Here is a 24306-nt window from a genome sequence, read left to right as displayed (position 1 = left end):
CCTCCTCCAGTGAGTTGTTTAATAGTCGACCACCATTCATGGCTGGATGTGGCAGGACTGCAGAGCTTAGATCTGATGCGTTTGTTGTGGAATCGCTTAACTCTGTCTATGACTTGCTACTTATGCTGTTGGCACACTAGTCGTCCTGTGTTGTAGCTTCACCAGGTCAACACCTCATTTTTCAATATGCCTGATGTTGCAACTGGCATGGTCTCCTGCACTCTTCATTGAACCAGGGTTGATCCCTTGGCATGATGGTAATGGTAGAGTGGTCGTGCCATATAACATATCAGATATAGGATATCCTCAATGCGATGGCAAGACTTTGTCTCTCTGAGGACTGTGTGGTGGTCACTTCCACCAAAACTGTCATGGACAGATACATCTGCAGCAGACAGGTTGTGAAGATGAGGTCAAGTATGTTTTTCCCGGGGCAGTGGGTTAGCCCCGCAGCCTCACGGCGCCAAGGTCCCAGGTTCGATCCCTGCTCTGGGTCACTGTCTGTGTGGAGTTTGCACGTTCTCCCCGTGTTTGCGTGGGTTTCGCCCCCACAACCCAAAAAGATGTGCAGGGTAGGTGGATTGGCCACACTAAATTGCCCCTTAATTGGAAAAAATGAATTGGGTACTCTAAATTTAAAAAAAAAGTATGTTTTTCCCTCCTGTTGGTTCCCTCACCATCTGCTGCAGCCACCATAAGACCATAAGACATAGGAGTGGAAGTAAGGCCATTCGGCCCATCGAGTCCACTCCGCCATTCAATCATGGCTGATGGGCATTTCAACTCCACCTACCAGCATTCTCCCCGTAGCCCTTAATTCCTCGCGACATCAAGAATTTATCTATCTCTGCCTTGAAGCCATTTAGCGTCCCGGCCTCCACTGCACTCCGCGGCAATGAATTCCACAGGCCCACCACTCTCTGGCTGAAGAAATGTCTCCGCATTTCTGTTCTGAATTTACCCCCTCTAATTCTAAGGCTGTGCCCACGGGTCCTCGTCTCCTCGCCTAACGGAAACAGTTTCTTTGCGTCCACCCTTTCTAAGCCATGTATTATCTTGTAAGTTTCTATTAGATCTCCCCTTAACCTTCTAAACTCCAATGAATACAATCCCAGGATCCTCAGCCGTTCATCATATGTTAGACCCGCCATTCCAGGGATCATCCGTGTGAATCTCCGCTGGACACGCTCCAGTGCCAGTATGTCCTTCCTGAGATGTGGGGCCCAAAACTGGACACAGTACTCCAAGACCTCACATTTTCTCACGTTGAATTACATCAGCCATTTCCTGCACCATTCTCCCAAACTGTCTAGATCCTTCTGCAGCCTCCCCACTTCCTCAGCACTACCTGCCTGACCACCTAACTTCGTATCATCGGCAAACTTTGCTAGAATGCCCCCCAGTCCCTTCATCCAGATCATTAATATATATGGTGAACAGCTGCGGCCCCAACACTGAACCCTGTGGGACACCGCTGGTCACCGGCTGCCATTCCGAAAAATAACCTTTTATCCCAACTCTCTGCCTTCTGTCAGACAGCCAATCCTCAACCCATGCCAGTAGCTCACCTCGAACACCATGGGCCCTCACCTTACTCAGCAGCCTCCTGTGTGGCACCTTATCAAAGGCCTTTTGGAAATCCAGATAGACCACATCCACTGGGTTTCCCTGGTCTAACCTACTTGTCACCTCCTCAAAGAATTCTAACAGGTTCGTCAGGCACGACCTCCCCTTACTAAATCCATGTTGACTTGTTCTAATCCGACCCTGCTCTTCCAAGAATTTAGAAATCTCATCCTTAACGATCGATTCTAGAATTTTACCAACAACCGAGGTTAGGCTAATTGGCCTATAATTTTCCATCTTTTGTCTTGATCCTTTCTTGAACAAGGGGGTTACAACAGCGATCTTCCAATCGTCCGGGACTTTCCCTGACTCCAGTGATTTTTGAAAGATCTCAACCAACGCTTCCGCTATTTCTTCAGCCACCTCTCTCAGAACTCTAGGGTGTAGCCCATCGGGGCCAGGAGATTTGTCAATTTTAAGACCTTTTAGCTTTTTTAGCACCATCTCTTTTGTAATGGCAACCATACTCAATTCAGCCCCCTGACCCTCTATAATTTTTGGGATATCACTCATGTCTTCCACTGTGAAGACAGACGCAAAGTACTTATTAAGTTCTCCAGCCATTTCCTCGTCTCCCATCACTAGCCTTCCGGAATCAGTTTGAATTGGCCCAATGTCTACTTTGGCCTGTCGTTTGTTTCTTATGTATTGAAAGAAACTTTTACTATCATTTCTTATATTACTGGCTAGCCTGCCTTCATATTTGATCCTCTCCTTCCTTATTTGTCTCTTTGTTAACCTCTGTTTGTTTTTGTAGCCTTCCCAATCTTCTGATTTCCCAGTGCTTTTGGCCACTTTATAGGATCTCTCTTTTTCTTTGATACATTTCCTGACCTCCTTTGTCAGCCATGGCTGTCTAATCCCTCCCCGGATAATCTTTCTTTTCTTGGGGATGAACCTCTGTACAGTGTCCTCAATTATGCATACAAACTCCTGCCATTTTTGCTCTACTGTCTTCCCCACTAGGGTCTGCTTCCAGTCGATTTTCGCCAGTTCCTCTCTCATGCCCTCGTAATTACCTTTATTTAACTGTAACACCATTACATCCGATTTTGCCTTCTCTCTTTCAAACTGCAGACTGAACTCAACCATATTATGATCGCTGCTTCCTAAGTGTTCCCTTACTTTAAGATCTTTTATAAAGTCTGGTTCATTACATAGCACTAGGTCCAGAATAGCCTGCTCCCTTGTGGGCTCCCTGACAAGCTGTTCCAAAAAGCCATCTTGTAAGCATTCCATGAATTCCTTTTCTTTGGATCCACTGGCTACGTTATTTACCCAATCCACCTGCATATTGAAGTCCCCCATGATCACCGTGACCGTGCCTTTCTGACATGCCTTTTCTATTTCCCGGTACATGTTGCGCCCCTGGTCCTGACCACTGTTCGGATGTCTGTACATAACTCCCATTATGGTTTTTTTGCCTTTGTGGTTCCTCAATTCTACCCACACAGACTCCACATCATCCGACCCTATGTCGTTTAGTGCCATAGATTTAATTTTGTTCTTAACTAACAAGACAACCCCACCCCCTCGGCCCACCTCCCTGTCTTTTCGATAGGTTGTATATCCTTGGATGTTTAACTGCCAGTCCTGAACCCCCTGCAGCCATGTCTCTGTGATGCCTACCACATCATAATCATTCACGATGATCTGTGCCATTAGTTCGTCTACTTTGTTACAAATGCTACGAGCATTCAGGTAAAGTGCCTTAATGCTAACTTTCTTATCATTACAGATATTGGAAGTCCTAAGATGTCCAAAGTTATCCTTCCTTTTTGTTGAATTCCTAGTCTGCCTCAAGCTTAAATCCACCTGCCTACATGTTATCCTCCTGCGTATCTTGCCATTTAACTCCATGCTCCCTGTTGTGATATGGAGCTTAACTAGTTGTGCTGTGCATTTCATGTAGTACTTGTATCCCCAAGTATCAGTTTAAACTATACTCTAGTTTTGAATGGGAGGGGAGGGGGGCACTAAAACTCATGATTGTTGACCTGCTCACCTAATGAAATGCCTATGGGCTTTCAGGCCTTGGGTCTTGCTGTCTCCAACCCCTTCTTTTGATCACTCCTTTTTTGTAAAAGGCCAAAACAGTACCTCCTCCCTTACTGTACCAAATTTCTTCAATTATTAAAATCCCAGAGCCTTGAGCTGCACTCTTGTGATGCTGTGGCTATAAAAGCAGCTGAAGGACTCCGTATTCTGCAGTGAGCGACTTATGTTAAGACTGCCCAAATCCTTTCCACCAACTTCACAGCAAGTGTGATGGAATACTCTCCAGTTTCCTGCACGAGTGCAATTCCAACAACTCTCCAGAATCTTGCTAATTTAAATTGAAGCAGTTAATTTAATTGGCACCCCAACTCCCACCATAAAAATTCACTCCCTCCCAATTGGTACATTGGACTGCAGTGTGAACTGTCTGTGAGATACGTTGTACAATCCCAAAATCGTGACCTCTACTTGGAAGAACAAGGGGAGCATGCAATTGAGGAAAAAAACATCACCTTCAAGATCCCCCTCTCTCTCACACCATCCTGACTTGGAAATATATCACCTTCACTGGCAAAATGCTAGAACTCCGTTCCTAACAGCACTGCAGGAACATCTTCACCGTGCAGACTGCAGCAATTCAAGAAGAGATACCACCTTCTCAAGGGTAATTGGGGAAGGACAATAAGTGTTGACCTTGTGAATTAAAAGAAGAGTTAATTAAATCTTCTAATGAAAGACTGATGCCCTAACAGTTGGACAATGAAAGCTTAACAGTGGCTCCTATCAATGCCAGTAACTGGAAGAGCAAGAATGGCTATTAATTATTCAAGAATGGTCTTCAAAACAGACCCATAGTGAAATAAAATTCAACCATTATAAAAGCTGTTCATGTTGGTATTGTTCAGTTTGTCATGTTGACTTCCTAGCTTGAGTTCAACAGTGTCTGGACCAGACCCTGAACTGAAAGTTTAATCGGGGGGTGAAAAACACAGCCAGAGGATAATATGATTTGGTGCATCACAAAAGTGATGCATGAATGAATGTCAGTGGTTGCCTCCCTCATGCTGGGTTAGACATGCTTCCAATTGTTTGTCTTTGGGGGTGAAGCAAATTTAAACACAATAAATGTTCCTTTGACTGTTTTGATTCACAGGGCCACTGGCCAAAAGATTAGGAACAGGAAACCCGCCAGATTTCCAATCCCCATCTCAACAGATCCAGGGACACTGATGTCATTAATGAAATGAAATGAAATGAAAATGAATTGAAAATCGCTTATTGTCACAAATAGGCTTCAAATGAAGTTACTGTGAAAAGCCCCTAGTCGCCACATTCCGGCGCCTGTTCGGGGAGGCTGTTACGGGAATTGAACCGTGCTGCTGGCCTGCCTTGGTCTGCTTTCAAAGCCAGCGATTTAGCCCTGTGCTAAATGCCTTGTTCTCTACTATCTTCAGAAGTTAATTTGAATACAAATGGAGGTCAGTTATTGGTGTGTTTTTGGCTTCGTTGCACCAGTCTCTCCATAAGGACTGAGTGTCCTTTTATGTGAGTTGACCCACATTGTCCTATATCTAGCTGGAATCATGAGGGTAACACCAAAACAGATGTGTCGTTTTGCACATGTATTTCATCAATCTCTCCAAAACGTTGACCAAGTTAACAGAATCCACTTAGCTATGCAGTTGTAAGCAGGGAATATAAATTAGTTTTAATTTCATGTATAGAAATTCAAATGAAGATTGGGAATTACAGATGGGATTAATGAAGAGAGATAAAAGATCAACAGAAAAAGAAAAAAGGAAGTATTCTGATTTTTTGAAAAATCTCAGCACTAATTTCTGTCTGAAGGGAGGACTCTCTGGGTGGGAGAGGTTATTCCGCAGTAAAAACTTGAATGCATCAGCCCTAACGTTTTCAGCTACTTTTAGTGCTGAAGTAGTGGGCACCAGGTTTAGTCATTTAAATGTGAGCCTATCGTCTAGGATTGGAACAAAGCATGCTGTGGAGGGAAAAGGATCTCCATCAACAACCTCTTGCCTTGTGCATTTAACTATTGATGTGTGAAGGCTAGAAGTTGCTGTCTTATCTAACCCATAAAAATGGTGAGTGCTGATGGGCTCGTGTTACAATTACTGCAAAACCTGGGCTCATATTTCAGGTCCAGTTCTGATAAAAGGCCATCAACCTCAAATATCAACTCTAAATCTCTATTTCGCTCTCCACAGATGTTGTCTGCAATGCTGAGTGTTTCCAGCGTTTTCTGTTTTTATTTCACATGGGTATGTGCTCCTTTTAAATTGCCAGCATTAAAAAAGTTCTGAAGGTTTGAAATCTCAAGATGGCGCCGGCGGGTGGCGACTCTTTACGAGCTCTCTCTCACAGATCATCTTCCTATATCTCTTGTATCCATGCTCCGATATTTTTTTCATGTATGGAACGATCTACTGGGTTATACGCAGAACAATACTTTTCACTGTATTTCGGTATACGTGACAATAAATCAAATTCAATTCCATGATCAATAACAATCATGAATTCATCAAGTTCTGTGGATGTGTGTGGTGAGTGTGTCATGTGTGTTTGATCTTAATGTTCAATTTTCAAAATAGTTGAATTTTCAAGCCAATAAATTACCTCCACTTGTATTTTGTTGACACGTTGGGATGGTTCAGTGCTAATGGCTTACACCTGCAGGAGACGTATTTCCTAATTTCTAATACAGGAGATTGAGGAGAGTGAGATACAGTGAGGCACACAAATGAAGAAAGACTTTAAACTAATATGATTTATTTTTAAAAAAAAAAATTTGAAGGAAACAGACTGAAAGAGAAGGAAAAAGAAAAGCATTGAGTGGGGAAGGAAAGGTAGAGACAGAGAGAAAAGGAGAGAGAGTTTTGAAGGGACAGTGATGAAGAACATAGAGGAAGAGGTGAATACAAGGGGGTTGGGGGTTATAAGTATAATCTGGTGTGTTTACATGTTTCCATTCCATTTGTAGAACTTGGAATTTGTAATGGAAATTGAAAAAGGATAAAATGGGGCTGAATTGCATTTCTGTATATTGGTCAAGTTAAACCCACACTCTAACTTCACTTCATCTGAAGGTTACGTTTGTTCTTGATTCGTGTTTGCAATAACATGGCTGACTGACTCTTGTGTGTGTGAGACTAGAACAAGGGGACACAGTTGAAGAATAAGGGATCTATCTCTATTTGAAGATGGCGAGGGGGAGAATTTATTTCTGAGAGTGGTTAGGATATGCAATTCTCTTTCCCAAAAAGCAGTGGAGGCTGGTCATTGAATTGATATGAAAATCCGAACGACTGAGAGGATATATCCACATTTGTAGTGAAAATTGCCTGTGAAACCTTATCACACTTGTACTCTTACTCCAGTAAGTGTGCTGCAGTGCTGTCACTTGCAGAAGGTTAAAATTATAGCATGACAAGTTTATGTATTTCATTTCATGTTGGAAAATTCCATCATCAACATGGATTAAGAATTTAAGACCCGAATATAAGACATTAAAATGGTGGACTGAGTTACATGTTCTTAGCCTGTTATTATTTTCTCTCTCAACTCCATTTCAGTTGAACATTACACTTGGGTCCTGACATTTATTGTGTTGGTGGTTCTCAAACTGGGGGTCCGTAGAGATCTTCCAGGCATTCCATGAAATAATGTTGGAGTGGAATGCGGCTGCTCCATGTACAGCTCAGTGGGATGGCTATCTCCCCTATGAAGGGAGCATGCAAGGATAGAGAAGGGCTCTGCAGTGAGAAGCACTTGCGCCCATTTCACTGGGATCTGTGCATAATTACCAGCTTCTTAGAGCATTCTACTTATGTAGCACTTTCATATCATGCGTATTGTATTGTATAAAAATTTTGTTGGAGGGGTCTGTGGAGGATTAATAATCCATTTTTGAAAATGGTTTTTCGACCAAAATGGTTTTTAGCACCGTTTCTCAATATGATACCAAAGATCAACAGATAATAATTAAGTTACTTTGTTTCTAGGAAACAATGTGGTGTCTTTGAAAAACAACCATATGGGATAAGTTGAAGAGATCTAAAGAAATGGCAAGCATGACTGACCGACAACATGCTGAGACTTTGGCAACAGAGCAGCAGAACCGTGGCAACCAACCCAAAGGAGTGGACTGGACTGTCATTGCCCTCACCTGCCAATACAAGGATAGCATTTATGCCTTCCAAAGAGGTACGTGGGTCAAGTCTGACAGCGAAAGATCTAGGCATGAGCAGATTATCTGGCCATCAGATATTATCGTAGCCTATTAATTGAGAACTGTATCCATCCTGTAATGATATTTCAAGATTATTAGAATTGTGATCAAGGTACTTTTTGTCATCTTGACTTGCAACTGTGAATTGAGAATTATTTTTCTGTAGCACGTGGAAATGCAAGGTGGGGTATCTTGTTGAAGAATGGATATTTTTTCTCACTTACTTTGCAGCCATTGTTGTAATAAAGTACAGTAAGAAGTCTTACAACACCAGGTTAAAGTCCAACATGTTTGTTTCAAACACTAGCTTTTGGAGCACTGCTCGTTCCTCAGGTGAATGAAGAGGTTTGTTCCAGAAACATACATATAGACAAATTCATGGATGCCAGAAAATGCTTAGAATGCAAGCATTTGCTGGTAATTTAATCTTTCCAGATCCAAAGATATGGGCAACCCCAGGTTAAAGAGGTGTGAATTGTCTCTAGCCAGGACAGTTGGTAGGATTTCGCAAGCCCAGGCCAGATGGTGGGGAATGAATGTAATGCAACATGAATCCCAGGTCCCGTATGAGGCCGCACTCATGTGTGCGGAACTTGGCTATAAGTTTCTGCTTGCCGATTCTGTGTTGTCGCGCGCCCTGAAGGCCGCCTTGGAGAACGCTTACCCGGAGATAAGAGGCTGAATGCCCTTGACTGCTGAAGTGTTCCCCGACTGAAAGGGAACATTCCTGCCTGGTGATTGTCGCGCAATGTCCGTTCATTTGTTGTCGCAGTGTCTGCTTGGTTTCGCCAATGTACCACGCTTCGGGACATCCTTTTCTGCAGCGTATGAGGTAGACAACGTTGGCCGAGTCGCACGAGTATGTACCGCGTATCTGGTGGGTGGTGTTCTCGCGCGTAATGGTGGTGTCCGTGTCGATGATCTGGCACGTCTTGCAGAGATTACCATGGCAGGGTTGTGTGGTGTTGTGGTCGCTGTTCTGAAGTCTGGGTAGTTTGCTGCAAACAATGGTTTGTTTGAGGTTACGCGGTTGTTTGAAGGCTAGTAGTGGGGGTGTGGGGATGACCTTGGCAAGATGTTCACCTTCATCGATGACGCGTTGAAGGCTGCGAAGAAGATGTCGTAGTTTCTCCGCTCCGGGAAAGTACTGGACGACGAAGGGTACTCTGTCAGTTGTGTCCTGTGTTTGTCTTCCGAGGAGGTCGTGCGGTTTTTTGCTGTGGCGCATTGGAACTGTCGATCCATGAGTCGAGCGCCATATCCCGTTCGTACGAGGGCATCCTTCAGCGTCTATAGATGTCTGTTACGCTCCTCCTCGCCTGAGCAGATCCTGTGTATACGGAGGGCTTGTCCATGATGATGGCTTCTTTAATGTGTTTAGGGTGGAAGCTGGAGAAGTGGAGCATCGTGAGGTTATCCGTGGGCTTGCGGTAAAGCGAAGTGCTGAGGTGACCGTCTTTGATGGAGACGAGTGTGTCCAAGAATGCAACTGATATTGGAGAGTAGTCCATGGTGAGTCTGATGGTGGGTTGGAAATTATTGATGTCATCGTGTAGTCGTTTCAGTGATTCTTCACCGTGGGTCCAAAGGAAAAATATCCAGCAGAGGGCAGCAGAGCGGAGCTACTGATTGGCTGTTCCGGGGAGATTTGCATACCTGCAGTGCGGTCAGCGTAATTTGAAGGTGGTTTGTGGAGGGGCTGTTGTCAAGTGACAGTTTAATTCGAAACACTTCCTCAGTGTTTTCCCCCCACCCCCTCCTCTAGCCAAAGAAAAACAACTGTGGTTGTCGGGAAGGTAAGTTTATCTCTTTAAAAAATTACCTTGAAGGGTGACATCACAGCAAAGCAGTGACCTGATTGGCTGGTAAGGAAAGTGCGCCAATTAGCAGTAGCTGGGAGAAATTTAACTCTGTGCGTTGGTAAGTATTGTGATTGTAAGTAAAATCTTTATTCCTTTCATTTATTCATCTTTTGATACTTTATTTGTAATCAGTTAAGGTAAAGTGTGAAAATGGCAGGAGATCCCAGAGCCGTGTTATGCTCCTCGTGCTCAATGTGGGAGTTCAGGGACGCGGCCGATGCCCCTGACTCCTTCATGTGCAGGAAGTTTGTCCAGCTGCAGCTCCTGTTAGACCGTATGACGGCTCTGGAGCTGCGGATGGATTCACTTTGGAGCATCCACGATGCTGAGGAGTTTGTTTTAATGCGAGAAGTGTAGCAATTAAGGCAGATGAACTTAGGGCTTGGATTAGTACCTGGGAATGTGATGTTATTGGTATTACTGAGACTTGGTTGAGGGATGGGCAAGACTGGCAACTAAATATCCCAGGGTATAGATGCCTCAGGAGGGATAGAGAGGGAGGTAAAAGGGGTGGAGGAGTTGCATTACTGGTCAGAGATGATATCACAGCTGTGATTAAGGAAGGCACGATGGAGGATTCGAACACTGAGGCAATATGGATAGAGCTAAGAAATAGGAAGGGTGCAGTAACATTGTTGAGACTTTACTATAGGCCTCCCAAAAGCAAGCGTGAAGTAGAGGTACAAATATGTAGACAGATTATAGAACAATGTAGGAGCAATAGGGTGGTTGTGATGGGAAATTTTAACTTCCCCAACATTAAATGGGACTCATATAGTGTTGGAGGCATAGATGGAGCAGAATTTGTAAGGAGCATCCAGGAGAGTCTTTTAGAGCAGTATGTAAATAGTCCAACTCGGGAAGGGGCCATACTGGACCTGGTATTGGGGAATGATCCCGGCCAGGTGGTTGACGTTTCAGTCGGCGATTACTTTGGGAATAGCGATCACAATTCCATAGGTTTTAGAATACTCATGGACAAAGACGAGAGTGGTCCTAAAGGAAGAGTGCTAAATTGGGGAAAGGCCAACTATAACAAAATTCGGCAGGAGCTAGGGAATGTGGATTGGGAGCAGCTGTTTAAGGGTAAATCAACATTTGAAATGTGGGAGTCTTTTAAGGAAAGGTTGATTAGAGTGCAGGACAGACATGTTCCTGTGAAAATGAGAGATAGAAATGGCAAGATTAGGGAACCATGGATGACGGGTGGAATTGTGAGATTAGGTAAAATGAAATAAGATCGAGGCGACACAAAACTGATGAAGCTTTGGAGGAATATCGGGAAATTAGGACAAATCTCAAACGCGCAATAAAGAGGGCTAAAAGGGGTCATGAAATATCTTTGGCTAAAAGGGTTAAGGAAAATCCCAAAGCCTTTTATTCGTATATAAGGAGCAAGAGGGTAACTAGAGAAAGGATTGGCCCACTCAAAGACAAAAGAGGGAATTTATGCGTGGAGTCAAAGGAAATGAGTGAGCTTCTTAATGAGTACTTTGCATCGGTATCCACCAAGGAGAGGGACATGATGGATGTTGAGGCGAGGGATGGATGTTTAAATACTCTTGGTCATGTCGGCATAAGGAAGGGGGAGGTTTTGGGTATTCTAAAAGGCATTAAGGTGGACAAGTCCCCAGGACCGGATGGGATCTATCCCAGGTTACTGAGGGAAGCGAGGGACGAAATAGCTGGGGCCTTAACAGATATCTTTGCAGCATCCTTGAGCATGGATGAGGTCCCGGAGGACTGGAGAATTGCTGATGTTGTCCCTTTGTTTAAGAAGGGTAGCAGGGATAATCCAGGGAATTATAGACCTGTGATCTTGACGTCAGTGGTAGGCAAACTGTTGGAGACGATAGTGAGTGATAGGGTCTATTCACATTTGGAAGAAAATAGACTTATTAGTGATAGGCAGCATGGTTTTGTGCAGGGAAGGTCATGTCTTACAAACCTAATAGAATTCTTTGAGGAAGTGACAAAGTTAATTGATGAGGGAAGGTTTGTAGATGTCATATACATGGACTTCAGTAAAGCATTTGATAAAGTTTCCCATGGCAGGTTGATGGAAAAAGTGAAGTCGTATGGGGTTCAGGGTGTACTAGCTAGATGGATAAAGAACTGGCTGGGCAGCCGGAGACAGAGAGTAGTGGTGGAAGGGAGTGTCTCAAAATGGAGAAAAATGGGGCAGCACGGTAGCATTGTGGATAGCATAATTGCTTCACAGCTCCAGGGTCCCAGGTTCGATTCCGGCTTGGGTCACTGTCTGTGCGGAGTCTGCACATCCTCCCCGTCTGTGTGTGGGTTTCCTCCGGGTGCTCCGGTTTCCCTCCACAGTCCAGAGATGTGCAGGTTAGGTGGATTGGCCATGATAAATTGCCCTTAGTGTCCAAAGTTGCCCTTAGTGTTAGGTGGGGTTACTGGGTTGTGGGGATGGGGTGGAGGTGTTGACCTTGGGTGGGGTGCTCTTTCCAAGAGCCAGTGCTGACTCGATGGGCCGAATGGCCTCCTTCTGCACTGTAAATTCTATGAATATCTATGACTAGTGGTGTTCCACAGGGATCCGTGCTCGGACCTCTGTTATTTGTGATCTACATAAATGATCTGGACGAAGGTATAGGTGGTCTGATCAAGTTTGCAGATGATACTAAGATTGGTGGAGTTGCAGATAGCGAGGCGGACTGTTAGAGAATTCAGCAAAATATAGATAGATTGGAGAGCTGGGCAGAGAAATGGCAGATGGAGTTCAATCCAGGCAAATGCGAAGTGATGCATTTTGGAAGATCTAATTCAAGAGCGGACTATACGGTGAATGGAAGAGTCCTGGGGAAAATTGATGTACAGAGAGATCGGGGAGTTCAAGTCCATTGTACCCTGAAGGTGGCAACGCAGGTTGATAGAGTGGTCAAGAAGGCATACAGCATGCTTGCCTTCATCAGATGGGGTATTGAGTACAAGAGTCGGCAGGTCATGTTACAGTTGTATCGGACTTTGATTAGGCCACATTTGGAATACTGGGTGCAGTTCTGGTCGCCTCATTACCAGAAGGATGTGGATGCTTTAGAGAGGGTGCAGAGGAGGTTCACCAGGATGTTGCCTGGTATGGAGGGTGCTAGCTATGAAGAAAGGTTGAGTAGATTAGGATTGTTTTCATTGGAAAGACGGAGGTTGAGGGGAGACCTGATTGAGGTCTACAAAATTATGAGAGGTATGGACAGGGTGGATAGCAACAAGCTGTTTCCAAGGGTGGGAGTGTCAATTTCAAGGGGTCACAATTTCAAGGTGAGAGGGGAAAAGTTTAAGGGAGATGTGCGTGGAAAGTTTTTTACGCAGAGGGTGGTGGGTGCCTGGAATGCTTTGCCAGCGGAGGTGGTAGAGGCGGGCACAATAGCATCATTTAAGATGCATCTGGACAGATATATGAACGGACGGGGAACAGAGGGAAGTAGTTCCTTGGAAAATAGGCAACAGGTTTAGATAAAGGATCTGGATCGGCGCAGGCTGGGAGGGCCGAAGGGCCTGTTTCTATGCTGTAATTTTCTTTGTTCTTAGTATCTGGTGTAGAACGTCGGTTGAAGGTCCTGTGCGATGAGGAGGTCTTGTTCAAACTTGTGCATGAAGATGTTGGCATACTGAGGTGCGAATTTGGTCCCCATGGCTGTTCCGTGCGTCTGGATGAAGAAATTGTTGTTGAAGGTGAAGACGTTGTGATCCAGAATGAAGCGGATGAGTTGCAGAATTGCATCTGGAGATTGGCAGTTTTCGGTGTTGAGTACTGAATAACATCACGATGCTCCACCCTGTGATGCATTAATATTGGTGGACATCATGATAAAGAAGTTATCAAAGCATATGGTCACCACAACTTAACCATTAAAAAAAATAATAATCAAGGATGAAATATTTTTGAACCAGAACTCATCCACTTGATGAATGTAGAAAGCTGACCAAAAGGAAAGTATATGTGTGCATTTGGAAAAGGAGAAAAAGTAAGAAGGGGGAATAAAAGCTAACATCACTTCCCCAAATGAGGTGAACGCTGCCCCTCACAGCAGTGTACTATACATACCTATCTTGCCAGTGATTTGTGAAAAAACCACCCACATTAAAGCAATATTTAATCAAATATCCCAAACAAAAGTTTGGTAAAGCTCAGTATTTCCAAAAAGGTGCAAAATCTGTCCAGAACTAACAGCTTTGTAATATAGTACTTCACAAGAGAGCAGAAATATAAAGGGCGGGATTTTCTGTGAACCGGCGGGGCGGGCCACTCTGGCGCCGAGCAGTGGCGTGAACCACTGTGGCGTTGGGCCGTCCCGAAGTTGCGGAATCCTCCGACCGGCGCGGCGCGACTCCTGTCCCCGCCAAATGCCCGGCGCCGGAGAATTCGGCAGCCGGCGGGGGTGGGGTTGGAGAATTCCGTCAAAAGATTTTCCACTCTCAAAGAATTTAATTGCACATGTGGTAAAAGGTAAAAAAAAAAGAGGTTTATGTAAAATTTTCTGCATTTATTGCCATCATGCATAGTTACCTAATTATCATAGAATCCCGACAGTGTCGAAGGAGGCCATTCAGCTCACCGAATCTGCGACGACCCTACGGAAGAGCACCATACCTAGGCCCAATCCCTGCTTAACCCTGTAACCCAACCTGCCTTTCAGCACTAAGGGGCAACTTAGCATGGGCAATCCACCTAACCGACACCTGTTCGGACTGTGGGAAGAACCCGGGAGCACCCGGAGGAAACCCCCGCAGACATATGGGGTAAAGCGCAAACTCCACACAGGCAGTCACCAAGGTCCCTGACTCTGTTTGGCAGCATTGCTAACCACTGTGCTGCCCCGTATTAGTGCAGTTTTGACCTGGGTGAAGTCTTGATCTGACTTATCAAGAGATAGTACAATTGTGTTCTTGAAAAAGGCTGAAACTTCTTGCAGTGTGTTAAAAATCTTCTTGATTCTGTTGAAAGTTACATGCAGACGAACAGGGTGGAGGAGACATATTAAAGTCTGGCTTCATGAACTTGGGCTTTAACAGAGTTGTATTCTCCACGATGCCAAGATAAATCCACAAAGGTCGGGGTAGATGATATCTTGCTTCCACAAAAGTATAGTTGATCCTTTTCTCTAGACTCACGCATAATTTTCTTCTTCACCCTATAGTTATGCAGTCTTAGTATTATTGTCCTTGGGGGCTTGCCAAGCTGTGACTGTGGAGCTCAATTCACTACTGGCAGTGAATCAAAATTCTCCTTGTCGAAAACCTCCAAAAGAAGTGCCCCAGTAAAAATTGTAGATTTTTTTTTTGCTCCATTCCCTCGGGCACTGAGAGAATCCTTAAGTTCTGTTTTCTGCTGCCATTCAAACTTGGAGGTCATTCAAACCTCTGCTGACCTTGTCCTAACTTTTCTTTTTATATAAATGTTTTTATTCTCCATTTTCCTTCAAAATTTACACCCCACCCACAAACAGTAAACAGTAACAAATCCAAAATCAATCCCCTTAACAATAACAACGATCCCATCCTCCCACCACCCCAAACAATAGCCCACCTGTCAATATATGCATCCAATAAACCAAACCCTCTCACGGTGGAAACAAAAAACAAAGGAGAAAAAGAAAAAAAGGAGTCCAAGACTGCCCATGGTCACCATAGAGTCCATTCCCCCCCCCCCCCCCACCCCACTCAACGGCGTCCAATCTCTGAAAGAGTACCGTACATGATACCCAAGTGTTGTAAATCCCCCTCCTCACCAACTCCTCCCGTTCACTGCCTCTTGTAAAGCTCCTTCCCCCAACCTCGGTTCCTTCCCCCAACTTTCCACCCCGGCTAGACCTGTTCTGCCAGGCTCCGATGGCCGCAGCCCCTCCCCCCACCTCACTCCCGTTCACTGGCCGGCTTAAACCGGCCAGCGTGGTGGCCCCCGCCCGGGTCCCTTTTCCCCTTGCCCGGCACTAGGAAAGCCCAGAAATCCCCTTTTAGCACACAAACCCCGCATATCCGCATATCACAGTATAAAAAGGATCCAGCTACAGTGCAGATTTTGTTTGCACTGGAGTGCTGAACTTGGTGCATTTGAGTGCTATAGTCAGAGTTTGGTGACTGAGGGAGTTAGGTGCTCCTTTCATTTCATTTCCGCAAAGAGCGAGAAGGGAGCCAGGAGTTTACAGAGTGCAGCTGACTGGGAGCAGAATCGGAGGGTGGAGGACCAGTTGGTCCACAGGGCAGCTATATTCTGTAAAGTAAGAGGGGATGGAGGCTCGGGCAGTTGCATGCTCATCCTGTAGGATGTGGGTGGTGAGGGATACCACCGGTGTCCCCGCTGACTATACCTGCGGGAAGTGCACCCAACTCCAGCTCCTCAGAGACCGTGTTAGGGAACTGGAGCTGGATGAACTTTGGATCATCCGGTAGGCAGAGGGGGTTATCGAGAAGAGTTGCAGGGAGGTAGCCACACCCAAGGTACTGGACAAGAGTAGCTGGGTTACAGTCAGGGGAAAGAAAACAAATGGGCAGACAGTGCAGGGATCCCTCGTGGCCGTTCCCCTTCAAAACAAGTATACTGTTTTGGATGCTGTTGGGGGGATGACCTTCCGGGGGAAGGCCCTAGCGGCCAGGTCTCTGGCACTGAGTCTGGCTCTGGGGCTCAGAAGGGAAGGGGAGAGAATAGAAAAGCAATAGTAATAGGAGATTCAATGGTTAGGGGAATAGATAGGAGATTTTGTGGTCGCGGGTGAGATGCCCGGAAGGTATGTTGCCTCCCGGGTGCCAGGGCCAGGGATGTCTCGGATCGTGTCTTCAGGATCCTGAAGGGGCAGGGTGAGCAGCCAGAAGTCGTGGTGCACATTGGTACCAACGACGTAGGTAGGAAAAGGGATGTGGAGGTAATAAACAAGTTTAGGGAGTTAGGCTGGAAGTTAAAGGCCAGGACAGAGTTGGCATCTCTGGTTTGTTGCCGGTGCCACGTGATAGCGAGGCTAGGAATAGGGAGAGAATGCAGTTGAACACGTGGCTGCAGGAATGGTGTAGGAGGGAAGGCTTCAGGTATTTGGATAATTGGAGCGCATTCTGGGGAAGGTGGGACCTGTACAAGCAGGACGGGTTGCATCTGAACCAGAGGGGCACCAATATCCTGGGAGGGAGGTTTTCTAAGACTCTTCGGGAGGATTTAAACTAATTTGGCAGGGGAATGGGAACCGGATTTTTAGTCCAGCAACTAAGGAAGCCGATATTCAGGACGCCAAAGCATGTAGTGATGCAGTGGGGAAGGTAACACTGACAAAGGAGAGTACTTGCAGGCAAGGAGATGGGTTGAAGTGTGTATACTTCAATACAAGAAGCATCAGGAATAAGGTGGGTGAACTTATGGCATGGATCGGTACTTGGGACTACGACGTGGTGGCCATCACGGAAACTTGGATAGAAGAGGGGCAGAAATGGTTGTTGGAGGTCCCTGGTTATAGATGTTTCAACAAGACTAGGGAGGATGGTAAAAGAGGAGCGGGGTTGGCATTGTTAATTAGAGATAGTATAACAGCTGCAGAAAGGCAGTTCGAGGAGGATCTGCCTACAGAGGTAATATGGGTTGAAGTCAGAAATAGGAAAGGAGCAGTCACCTTGTTGGGAGTTTTCTATAGGCCCCCCAATAGCAGCAGAGATGTGGAGGAACAGATTGGGAAACAGATTTTGGAAAGGTGCAGAAGTTATAGGGTAGTCATGGGTGACTTCAACTTCCCAAATATTGAGGGGAAACTCTTTAGATCAAATAGTTTGGATGGGGTGGTGTTTGTGCAGTGTGTCCAGGAAGCTTTTCTAACACAGTATGTAGATTGTCAGACCAGAGGGGAGGCCATATTGGATTTGGTACTTGGTAATGAACCAGGGCAGGTGATAGATTTGTTAGTGGGGGAGCATTTTGGAGGTAGTGACCACAATTCTGTGACTTTCACTTTAGTAATGGAGAGGGATAGGTGCGTGCAACAGGGTAAGGTTTACAATTGGGGGAAGGGTAAATACAATGCTGTCAGACAGGAATTGAATTGCATAAGTTGGGAACATAGGCTGTCAGGGAAGGACACAATTGAAATGTGGAACTTGTTCAAGGAACAGGTACTGCGTGTCTTTGATATGTATGTCCCTGTCAGGCAGGGAAGAGATGGTCAAGTGACGGAACCATGGTTGACAAGAGAAGTTGAATGTCTTATTAAGAGGAAGAAGGAGACTTATGTAAGGCTGAGGAAACAAGGTTCAGACAGGGCGCTGGAGGGATATAAGATAGCCTGGAGGGAACTGAAGAAAGGGATTAGGAGAGCTAAGAGAGGGCATGAAAAATCTTTGGCAGGTAGGATCACGGAAAACCCCAAGGCCTTTTACACATATGTGAGAAATATGAGAATGACTAGAGCGAGGGTAGGTCCGATCAAGGACAGTCGCGGGAGATTGTGTATTGAGTCTGAAGAGATAGGAGAGGTCTTGAACGAGTACTTTTCTTCAGCATTTACAAACGAGAGGGGCCATATTGTTGGAGAGTTCAGTGTGAAACTGACAGGTAAGCTCGAGGAGATACTTGTTAGGAAGGAAGATGTGTTGGGCGTTTTGAAAAACTTGAGGATAGACAAGTCCCCCGGGCCTGACGGGATATATCCAAGGATTCTATGGGAAGCATGAAATGAAATTGCAGAGCCGTTGGCAATGATCTTTTCGTCCTCACTGTCAACAGGGGTGGTGCCAGGGGATTGGAGAGTGGCGAATGTCGTGCCCCTGTTCAAAAAAGGGAATGGGGATAACCCTGGGAATTACAGGCCAGTTAGTCTTACTTCGGTGGTAGGCAAAGTAATGGAAAGGGTACTGAGGAATAGGATTTCTGAGCATCTGGAAAGACACTGCTTGATTAGGGATAGTCAGCACAGATTTGTGAGGGGTAGGTCTTGCCTTACAAGTCTTATTGACTTCTTTGAGGAGGTGACCAAGCACGTGGATGAAGGTAAAGCAGTGGATGTAGTGTACATGGATTTTAGTAAGGCGTTTGATAAGGTTCCCCATGGTAGGCTTATGCAGAAAGTAAAGAGGCATGGGATAGTGGGAAATTTGGCCAGTTGGATAACGAACTGGCTAACCAATAGAAGACAGAGAGTGGTGGTGGATGGCAAATATTCAGCCTGGAGCCCAGTTACCAGTGGTGTACCGCAGGGATCAGTTCTGGGTCCTCTGCTGTTTGTGATTTTCATTAATGACTTGGATGAGGGAGTTGAAGGGTGGGTCAGTAAATTTGCAGATGATACGAAGATTGGTGGAGTTGTGGATAGTGAGGAGGGCTGTTGTCGGCTTCAAAGAGACATAGATAGGATGCAGAGCTGGGCTGAGAAGTGGCAGATGGAGTTTAACCCTGACAAGTGTGAGGTTGCCCATTTTGGAAGGACAAATATGAATGCGGAATACAGGGTTAACAGTAGGGTTCTTGGCAATGTAGAGGAGCAGAGAGATCTTGGGGTCTATGTTCATAGATCTTTAAAAGTTGCCACTCAAGTGGATAGAGCTGTGAAGAAGGGCTATGGTGTGCTAGCGTTTATTAACAGAGGGATTGAGTTTAAGAGCCGTGAGGTGATGATGCAGCTGTACAAAACCTTGGTAAGGCCACATTTGGAGTACTGTGTGCAGTTCTGGTCACCTCATTTTAGGAAGTATGTGGGAGCTTTGGAAATGTGCAAAGGAGATTTACCAGGATGTTGCCTGGAATGGAGAGTAGGTCATACGAGGAAAGGTTGAGGGTGCTAGGCCTTTTCGCATTAGAACGGAGAAGGATGAGGGGCGACTTGATAGAGGTTTATAAGATGATCAGGGGAATAGATAGAATAGACGGTCAGTGATTTTTTTCCCCGGTTGCAACAAACCATTACAAGGGGACATAAATTTGAGGTGAATGGTGGAAGATATAGTGGGGGGTGTCAGAGGTAGGTTCTTTACCCAGAGAGTAGTGGGGGCATGGAATGCACTGCTTGTGGAAGTAGTTGAGTCAGAAACATTAGGGACCTTCAAGCGGCTATTGGATAGGTACATGGATTATGGTAGAATAATGGAGTGTAGATTAATTTGTTCTTGAGGGCAGCACGGTAGCATTGTGGATAGCACAATTGCTTCACAGCTCCAGGGTCCCAGGTTCGATTCCGGCTTTGGTCACTGTCTGTGTGGAGTCTGCACATCCTCCCCGTGTTTGCGTGGGTTTCCTCCTGGTGCTCCGGTTTCCTTCCACAGTCCAAAGATGTGCAGGTTAGGTGGATTGGCCATGATAAATTGCCCTTAGTGTCCAAAATTGCCCTTAGTGTTGGGTGGGGTTACTGGATTATTGGGATAGGGTGGAGGTGTTGACCTTGTGTAGGGTGCTCTTTCCAAGAGCCGGTGCAGATTCGATGGGCTGAATGGCCTCCTTCTGCACTGCAAATTCTATGATTCTATGATTCTACACCCCAAACAGCCCTCACTTTTAGTGAAAGTCCCATCACTTCCGTTGTCCAAACATCGGCTCCTTTGGCCCATACACTTGCAGGAAGTGAAACAAAAAAAAGGAAGATAATACAGTCATGGGGTTACATTGGCACATGGCCATTTCTCACTTTCTCAGTTTTGCCACAGTCCTTCTGCCTTCGCAAACTCCTCTGCTGCTTCCGACGTTCCAAAATAAATGTTCTTGAGCTTGTAAGTCACCCTCAGCGTCGCTGGATATACAATGCCGCACTGCACCTTGCTAATGTACCGTGCCCTCTTCACCCGGTTGAAAGCAGCCCGCCTCCTCGCCAGCACCACCGTAAAGTCCTGGTATACACGTGCTCCAGCTCACTGCACCACCCGCTTCTGCTTGGCTCAGCACAGGACCTACTCCTTCACACTGTACCTACGGAAGCACAGAGTCGCTACCCTTGGCGGCTCATTAGCCTTTGGTGCAGGCCTTCACGATTGATGAGCCCGATCCAGTTCATATCGGGAGGGATCCTCTCCCTCCCCCAATAGTTTCGCCAGCATTGCAGCAAAATACTCAGTCGGCCTCGGCCCCTCAACTCCTTCGGGCAGCCCCACAATCCTCAAATTCTGTCGCTTGGATCTGTTTTCCAGGGCTTCCATTTTTCCTCGCAGATCCTTGTTAATCTCCATCACCTTCCGCATCTCCTTCCCCATCGAGGTAAGTTGATCACCGTGCTGCAATAATGTCTCCTCCACTTCCTTCAGGGCCTCCCCTTGCTTCCGCACCTCCGCCACTGAGCTCGCCACCGCCGTCGTCACCGGGGAAATCGACTCCTCCACCAGCACACTCAACCTCCCTCATCTCCTTCCTCATTGTCTGCATGTATTTTGTAAACTGCCTTTCGAATTCCGCAGCCATCACCTTAGTTATTTCTTCAGCCATAAGCAATGCAGCCTCCCATGGTGCTCCAGCCTCCATTTTCCTTGGTGACCCCGCGGTGACCTTTCTACTCCCCAGCAGATTTTCAGCTGTTTTCACAGCCGGTTTTTTTCCTGGTCCTCGACATATCCCTTCCCTGTGCTTTCTCCTGACCTTCACCACCTTCGTTGCCCCTAGGACCTGGCGTCAATCAACTACAATGCCGTTCCCGAATGGGAGCCCTCCAACGCGCGGCTGCCTCCCGCCCGCCGTCACCGGAAGTCCGACCTTGTCCTAACTTCTATCAAATCTATTCAAAGCTCACTGTGGTCTTCACTGGCCCACGTCAGCTCCCATTTCAACAACCCTTCAATTTAAAATGTTTGTCCTTGTTTTCCAAACCTTCCGTGGCTTTGCCCCTCCCAAGCTAAGTAATCTCCCTCAGCGGTATATCCCTCAGAAAGCTGCACCCCTCTAATTCTGGCTTTTTGAATATCCCTGATTTAATCACTCCCATCATTAGTGGTCATGTCTTCAGTTGCCAAGGCACCTAAGCTTTGGAATTCCCTTCCTAAACCTTTGTGTCCTCTCTATCTCTTTCAACATCCTTTGAAGATATTCCATACCCCTTTGATTAAACATTTGGTCATCTGTCTTAATACCTGCTTATGTGATTGGTGTTAAAATGTATTTGATAAAGCTCCTGTGAAATGCCTTGAGACCTTTTACTGCCTTACCTTTTGCTATATAAATAATGGTTCTAGTCGTGTGATGGTTGTTTTGCTTATGGAATAATTATTTGTCTGATTAGTGGAAACACTCCAATGCTGTTTAAATCACATAATGTTGTGGAACCTTGTATATTCACCTGGGAGAACAGATAGTACCACAGTTTAACTTAATGTTTCAAAGGTGAGAAATCAACAGTGTACTCAGTCCTGCATTAAAGTTTCAACCGAGATTATGCACTGAAATCTCTGCAGTGAGGTTTGAACCCACAACTTGTGAGCAATGGGGATGGTTTAGCTCACTGGGCTAAATCGCTGGCTTTTAAAGCAGACCAAGCAGGCCAGCAGCACGGTTCAATTCTCGTACCAGCCTCCCCGGACAGGTGCCAGAATGTGGCGACTAGGGGCTTTTCACAGTAACTTCATTGAAGCCTACTCGTGACAATAAGCGATTTTCATTTTTCATTTCATTTTCATTTCAAATGAGAGGACCACCACGGAACCAAGGCTAACATCAGCAAGACTGTCTCATTGTATCAGAATTTTGATATGAATCTTCCCTCATCATTTTCACTCACCTGATCTCTCTCTCTCTCTCTAGCTGACCCCCTCCTGTCACGGGCCGGTGCTGCCACTGGGAAAGCAACACTAACAAATTGGGCATTTCCTTTGGAAGTGGGTCCACTGATTTTAAAATAAATTAACATAGCAATATGGAGAGGGATGGTATTGACTCCTATTCTGTTTCTAACTGCATTGCGATTCAACTGGAAATCAAATGTTAAAAGTGGCACACTAGGGTTAGGGAGTACTCTGGGCACTCAAATTGGACCAAGTTGGGAAAATTGGATCAAATCCAGGAACACTGCACACGTGTAGGAGAGCCTGGGGCTGGTGGACAACATGGCTAAGCCAGAATTCTCTATATATAGATGTTGTATGCATGTTCCCTTGGACCGTTTATGGATATAGATTTCAGTAACAAGGAAGGAAGTGAAACTCTGAAGTGTCTTCATCAATTGTGTGACATATAGGCACGGATTTTATCAGCAGCAAAACTGGGAGGTGTTTGTCACCAACTTTCAAGCGGTTATTGAATAGGCACATGGAGCACACCAGAATGACAGGGAGTGGGATAGCTTGATCTTGGTTTCGGACAATGCTCGGCACAACATCGAGGGCCCTAGGGCCTGTTCTGTGCTGTGCTGTTCTATGTAAATACATTACAAATGATGACCCTACCTTGCTCCTAAGCTGCAGTGGGGTCTTGATCTCCCCATTGCAGAATGAACCAAACAAAAAACTGACTGTAGATCATTAGTGGTGCAGCCTGTTGCTGGAGGGAGTATTGTTAGAGCATATGCACACTGGTGTTGACACTGACAGCTAGGAGAAGCTCCAAATAAATCCACGTAAAAACCTGCGGATCAGCTCAAGGTCAAGCATGACGGATCCCATCGGAGCCCATTTGGGCATACTGCAACTTCCGATTTGAGTATAGGTGGGCTCCGGGGAAGTTGTAGACCTTCTCAGTTCACTGTCCACATGATCTGGGCCACAATTTCCTTCTCTAATTTTACCTCTCATTTTCTCCCTGTCACTGCAGAAGGTGCTGCCAATTCGCACTGGAGACGCTAATAATGTTGCTCTTTTTAATGAGTGGAATACTATCCCACCAGCGTCACCAATAATGTTGCCAAATTAACTATATATGGCAGTTATTGATGATAATATTGCTTTTCAGAGTCACCAGGTTCAAATGATACCACCACAAGGCTTTACCGGATATCGATCAAAGACCAAACAACCAGTTAGTTAGTTCAAGTTCAAAGATAGTTTATTTACACACAAGAATTATTTTGACATGCACCATAAAACACTACATGCTAAATTACACCTAACACTACAACAACTTGTACGTAACTTCAGGCACCCGGCTTTATGCAGAGGAGCAAGGCCTTTGTTCGGATCTTGCGTGGCTGGGACTGGAGAAGTGAGTTTGTTTCTGCTGGACTCATCCATCTGGTAGCGATCATTGGTCTTGAACTTGCTTCTGGTCGTGATGCTGCAATTGGTTTTAGGCGTAAGCTGGGGCCAAGAGAGTGCCGGTGCGCCGGGGCTAAAAGAGACTGAACACGTGGCAGTGTCTCTTATTATCCTTTGGGGGTTTCGCACTCTTTTGGGCGGTCCTTAGCTTTGGACCCAATAATTCGGCAGGCTTCAATTACTGCCTTTGATTTTAGCCAATAAATGGGCGGGTGCCTTGATGGCTGGGCGTGTCCTGAGCGGTCATTGACCTTGACTGTTTGGGCTTCCTGGGTGAAGGGAGTGGCGCCGATAAGTCTGTATCTGATACCTGAGTACAAGTCTTTTTTTCTGGGGGAATGGGCCATTAGAATGCAAATTGGCTGGGAGTTTTGATCGTGTCTGGTTATCTAGTGGCAAATATACACTTAAGCTCTGAGTTCGTCTGGATCC

General features: G+C 45.7%; 1 protein-coding gene across 3 annotated transcripts in view; it reads left to right on the top strand.

Moving 5' to 3' along the window:
• LOC119971502 (L-fucose kinase) overlaps positions 1–24306 on the top strand; it is a 393737-nt gene that overhangs the window by 10334 nt on the left and 359097 nt on the right. For 2 of the 3 annotated variants that reach the window (XM_038807112.1, XM_038807111.1), the window contains exon 2: positions 7644–7845. In XM_038807112.1, the coding sequence (XP_038663040.1) occupies positions 7729–7845 (117 nt within the window). In that variant the 5' untranslated portion in view covers positions 7644–7728. Of the gene's footprint in view, positions 1–7643; positions 7846–24306 lie in introns of those variants that run through there. The other variant, XM_038807110.1, reaches the window with a different exon arrangement.

This window comes from Scyliorhinus canicula, chromosome 9 (genome assembly GCF_902713615.1).
Source record: "Scyliorhinus canicula chromosome 9, sScyCan1.1, whole genome shotgun sequence".
NCBI classification, from domain to species: Eukaryota; Metazoa; Chordata; class Chondrichthyes; order Carcharhiniformes; family Scyliorhinidae; genus Scyliorhinus; species Scyliorhinus canicula.
Note: the sequence above shows the minus strand (reverse complement) of the source record. Positions and strands in the feature narration are given on the sequence as shown.